The 5,776-nt window shown below is 36.4% G+C and overlaps 1 protein-coding gene across 1 annotated transcript in view; it reads left to right on the top strand.

The window, feature by feature from the left end:
- Positions 1-5,776, top strand: part of ROS1 (ROS proto-oncogene 1, receptor tyrosine kinase) — a 144,092-nt gene that overhangs the window by 92,058 nt on the left and 46,258 nt on the right. Inside the window, exon 31 of the mRNA XM_012002357.1 lies at positions 3,041-3,209. Coding sequence (XP_011857747.1) covers positions 3,041-3,209 — 169 coding nt within the window. The remainder of the gene's footprint in view (positions 1-3,040; positions 3,210-5,776) is intronic.

Raw genomic sequence — 5,776 nt, 5'->3', positions numbered from 1 at the left:
TAATCATAGCCTCACTACTTCTTAAAAATGCAGTTATTCCCCAGGATGTTTAAAAATTATTATGTAAGGTATTTTTGTGATCTTATACTTTATAAATAAAACCTATGAAAACTGTGGAACAACACTGAATCTTGGGTTAATAAACTCAAAGGCCACAGTTTAATTGGACTTTTTCCATTGAGCATGTTTCTGATGATTTGTTGCCTATTTAAAAAATTGCCACCTTATAAAAATGCAGTTAAATTGGAGAAATTGGAGGAGTGCCTTTTAAAATGACATCTATTTTAGTAACCTTAACGCAGTTCAGTCTAAAGTCAAGGGGAAGGATGTAAAGTTCATTTCCAAGATTATCAAAGAAATGGAATGGGAAAAGACTTTAGAGATAATTGACACCCTAGCCTACCCTTTTATTGATCAGAAATGGAGACCTAGACAGATGCCAGATGTCGCCAGGCAGAGAAAAATCCTAGGGCTGACTTCTCCCTAGAGCAGTCCTATTAGGGTGTTGTCTGTGGAAGGAATAGGAGTCATTAAGTCATCCATCCCACTCTTTAAAGTTTGGGGAGAAGGACAGCAGACAGAGATCTCCTGGTCCAGTTCTCGTGACTTTCATGCAGTGTTTTTTATTTCTAAACTTCCTCTGTTTTCACACTTACTCAACACAGGTTCCAGGCAGACCATTTAGAAAATGATGAAGCTGCAAATACAAGATAGGGTCATTTGTACATGAGTGGCCGTCTACAAACACTAACTATGAGTACAGTGAAAGTCTGTGGTTCTGCAAGGGTTGATGAGCGCTATCTAGTCAGAAAGTGCTGTCTCTTTTGAACAACTTGAACCTATCTCACAATGACAGGACAGCTGGGAATGATACCGTAACTCCACACTGAAACTCTGAGGAGTGGGCAATAAGAGGGAATATTTGTCTTTTTAATTAGCAATTTTTAAAGAAAGGAAACAGGAAGAAAATGATAAACTTGCTCTCTGTCATTTCTGTCAAAATTTCCTTATCTGAAAAATGAGGGAACTGGAGCACAAGGTGAAGTTTCTATCTAGATCAGGGGTGTCCAATCTTTTGTCTTCCCTGGGTCATACTGAAAGAACTGTCTTGGGCCACATGTAAAATACACTAACATTAATGATAGCTGATGAGCTCAACAAAATTCCCTTAAAAAATCATAATGTTTAAAGAAATATTACGAATTTGGGTTGGGCTACATTCAAAATTGTCCTGGGCCACATGTGGTCCACAAGCTGAAAGTTGGACAAGCTTGATCTAGATCTTAAATTCTACATAATATAAGCAACTCACAACAGTGTACAGAAGAAGAACATATTTAAAATGGTGAGGAAACACGTAATTTTGTTTGGTAATTTTTTCATGGAAGCCCATTAAAATTGTGTTTTTCGCAGCAGTTCAGGCAAATCCCTATCGAACCACAAGTTTCTGAAGTTCCAAACTCTCAGACATCTTAGCTGACGCTCCCTCTCACTGCCACCCAAATAATTTGAAAATCCCCCTGTGGTAGCCTCCATTCCTGCACTTGTCGGCCTCTGACAAATGGAAAGTCCTGACACCCTTGTGATTTACTGGGATATGCTGTGGCACCTCTCCAGGTTGGTGGTCTGCCCAGACATTCATTGCTATGGTGATGCCAACACTCTACCGTTTTCCAGCGGTACCCTTGGTCAAACATCTGCTGACACTTCAAGGAGCTCTGAAAATTTCTTGATGGTTTGGAATGTTGGGTCAGCTAGACTATTCACTATAGGTAATTTCTCCACCAGATCATGAAGGAGAGAGAACCAAAAAGAGTTAAGCCATCTTTTTTTTTTGGCCAGGAATTAATTTCTCTCTCTCTGAGGTTCACAGTAAATATTATGGATTCAATGCACCTGTTTCATTAAGCTATTAAGCTATATGTCTCAGCAGGATTGATACATTTATGAGTTTAGTGCAGGCAATGTTCCTGACATCAGCAGTTCTATTTTTTAAGTTTTAATTCCTTCCATTCCCTTATTCCCCTTTCTTATTGTACATAGTGGTCTACTGAGTGAAAATGCTGTAGAGAATCATTCCTTACTGAATAGAAAACTAATATAAAGTGTCCATTTAATGAAATGATGTGACCTCATGAGTGTTAAGTGAAAAAGAAGATATAATTTAAGTTTATTTATGGAAACTGACCTTTTCATGAAACTCTACGAGGGAAAATATATCAAGAGCCCTTGACAAAGTGCCGTATCTTTTTGTCTTTTCCTATTTGTATGTTAAGAAATTATCATTTTCAAATAATGATACTAAGGATCCAAATATACAAGTTTTTAAAAAGCAATATCACAGAGCAAGAAAGTTCAGATAACTATAATTAGAGGCCCAATATCTAAAGTGGAATGAAAACAAGATTTTCTGTATTTAGTTTCTAGCTTTGCTACTTAGTAGCTTCATAATAGTGGGCAAAAATTTTCTTCTTTTGGCTATGTAGGTTTCCAGTGTATAAAAATAAAGAATTCTGGTTACATGTCTGAAGAGGGTGTTAGGAGGAAAAAAAATGTCTTAGTTTGTAAGTCACTGTGGACTTCTTTATCAAAGATTACATGTAATCAAAACATGTGAAAATATTATTGCTATGAAATTAACATATCCCTGGGATCTGAAAGTACCGTTGTTTTGATCCATCGTTGTTCCACAGCTGTGGATTTGCATTCTTCGCCATCCTGATTAAATGTAGGTATCTACCCTTTGGGATAACAAGAAGCGGTAGCTCTGAATCTTCCTCAATGATATATAGTCAGAGGTGTATGTCCCACCTTGAGCTTCTCCCATGAACGGTCATGTAAGTCAGTTATTTCTTATCATAAGAAGCAAAACGACTATAGGCAGTGGGGTAATGTTTGGGATCATTCATAAAGAAGTTCTTATTCTTTAATAGAAAAGAATGCTTGAATTTTAATCACTTGCTATAAGCCTATACATTTTTGTGTTTTGAGAATATTTTCTTAGAGAAACAAAAATATTAATTGAAACTTCTTTTTCTAGTGGAAATACAATGAGTTTTACCGTGTTAAAACTTCATGCAGCCAAGGTCCTGCTTATGTCTGTAATATCACAAATCTACAACCTCATACTTCATATAATGTCAGAGTAGTGGTGGTTTATAAGACAGGAGAAAATAGTACCTCACTTCCAGAAAGCTTTAAGACAAAAGGTAAGTACTAACATACTCAACACTCAGAAACTCTGTGTTTCAGTTTCTTTCTTATCACTTATTTCACTAATCCTAGAGATACATGAAATTGTTCTTTAAAAGCAGTACATTATTATTTCTAGAACTTGAATGAAGAAATTGAGAAAATGTAGGAGACCTTGCAGGCAGTAATGAAATAATGCTGGCTGGGTTTGGCTGGATCCTGAACTGGGCAAAGTTATTTCTTCTTTCAGTATCCTTATTTCATGTCTAGCTATGACAATTTTGTGGTGATAACTGTATGAAAATAGTGTTACTGAATGTTCAAAAAATATTTATTGGCTACTATATTTGAGATACTAAAATGAAAAATATACGAAGTTCATTAAAAATTAACTAGTGTTCTGAAAGATATAACTTAACTTTGAGTTGAGCTCTATAAGAATGGAGGGAACAAAGATCTAGAACAAGAAATACCATTTGACCCAGAAATTACATTACTAGGTATATACCCAAAGGAATATACATCATTCTGTTACAAATATACATGCACACGTATGTTCACTGTAGTACTATTCACAATAAGGAATCATTTGGAATCAATGCAAATGCCCATCAACATTAGACTGGATGAAGAAAATGTGGTACATATACACCATGGCATACTATGCAGCCATAAAAAGGAGTGAGATCATGTCTTTTGCAGGGATATGGATGAAGCTGGAAGCCGTTATCCTCAGCAAACTAATGCAGGAACAGAAAACTAAACACTGCGTGTTCTTACTTACAAGTGGGAGCTGAAAAATGAGAACGCATGGACACAAGGAGGGGAATAACACACGCTGGGACCTCTCCCCCAGGTAGGGGGAGAGAGTGCATTAGAAAAATAGCTAATGCATGTGGGCTTAATACCTAGGTGATGGATTGCTAGGTTTAGTAAACCACCATGGAACATGTTTACCCATGTAACAAAACTTCATGTCCTGCACATGTACCCCAGAACTAAAAATTAAAAATTAAAAAAAAAGAATGGAGGGAAAATGCTCCAAAACTTACAATAATTTTCTTTATTTTCATTTATCACTTATTTTGTGCCAAATTGAGACATATTGTTAATCTTATCACTAATTCATGAAATCCATCACTAATAAAAACTTCAAATGCTCATTTAAAAATATTTAATCATATTAGAATATTTCTGAAAATTTCTTTTTTAAAAATTTCTTCTTAAAAAATGGGATACATGTGCAGAACGTGTAGGTTTATTACATAGGTATACATGTACCATGGTGGTTTGCTGCACCTATTGACCTGTCCTCTAAGTTCCCTCCCCTCAGCTCCTATCCCTCAACAAGCCCTGGTGTGTGTTGTTCCCCTCTCTGTATCCATGTGTTCTCAATGTTCAACTCCCACTTATGAGTGAGAACATGCCGTGTTTGGTTTTCTGTTCCTGTGTTAGTTTGCTGAGGATGATGGTTTCCAGCTTCATCCACGTCCCTGCAAAGGACATGATCTCATTCCTTCTTATGGCTGCATAGTATTCCGTGGTGTATACATACCACATTTTCTTTATCCGGTTTATCACTGATGGATTGACTTGTTCCATGTCTTTGTTATTGTAAATAGTGCTGCAATAAACATATGTGTGCATTTGTCTTTATAGCACAATGATTTATATTCCTTTGGGTATATACTCAATAATGGGATTACTGGGTCAAGTGGTATTTCTGGTTCTAGATCCTTGAGGAATCGCCATACTGTCTTCCACAATGGTTGAAATAATTTACTTTCCCACTGACAGTGTAAAAGTGTTCCTATTTCTCCACAGCCTCGTCAGCATCTATTGTTTCCTGACTTTTTAATAATCGCCATTTTGATTGGCATGAGATGGTATCTCATTGTAGTTTTGATTTGCACTCCTCTGATGATCAGTGATGTTGAGCTTTTTTCATATGTTTATTGGCTGCGTAAATGTGTTTTTTGAGAAGTGTCTGTTCATGTCTTTTACCGACTTTTTGATGGAGTTGTTTGTCTTTTTCTTGTAAATATGTTTAAGTTCCTTGTACATTTTGGATATTAGCCCTTTGTCAGATGGATAGATTGCAAAAATTTTCTCCCATTCTGTAGGTTGTCTGTTCACTCTGATGATAGTTTCTTTTGCTGTGCAGAAGCTCTTTAGTTTAGTTAGGTCCCATTTGTTTATTTTGGCTTTTGTTGCAATTGCTTTTGGTGTTTTAGTCATGAAGTCTTTGCCCATGCCTATGTCCTGAATGATATTGCCTAGGTTTTCTTCTAGGGTTTTTATGATTTTGGGTTTTACATTTAAGGGTTTAATCCATCTTGGGTTAAATTTTGTATAAGGTGTAAGGAATGGGCCCAGTTTCAACTTTCTGCATATGGCTAGCCAGTTTTCCCAGCACCATTTACTAAATAGGAGATCCTTTTCTCATTGCTTGTTTTTGTCAGGTTTGTTGAAGATCAGATGGTTGTAGATGTGTGGTGTAATTTCTGAGGTCTCTGTTCTGCTCCATTGGTCTATATATTTGTTTTGGTACCAGTACCATGCTGTTTTGGTTACTGTAGCCTTG

The sequence above is a fragment of the Mandrillus leucophaeus genome, unplaced genomic scaffold (genome assembly GCF_000951045.1).
Source record: "Mandrillus leucophaeus isolate KB7577 unplaced genomic scaffold, Mleu.le_1.0 Scaffold683, whole genome shotgun sequence".
NCBI lineage: Eukaryota > Metazoa > Chordata > Mammalia > Primates > Cercopithecidae > Mandrillus > Mandrillus leucophaeus.
Note: the sequence above shows the minus strand (reverse complement) of the source record. Positions and strands in the feature narration are given on the sequence as shown.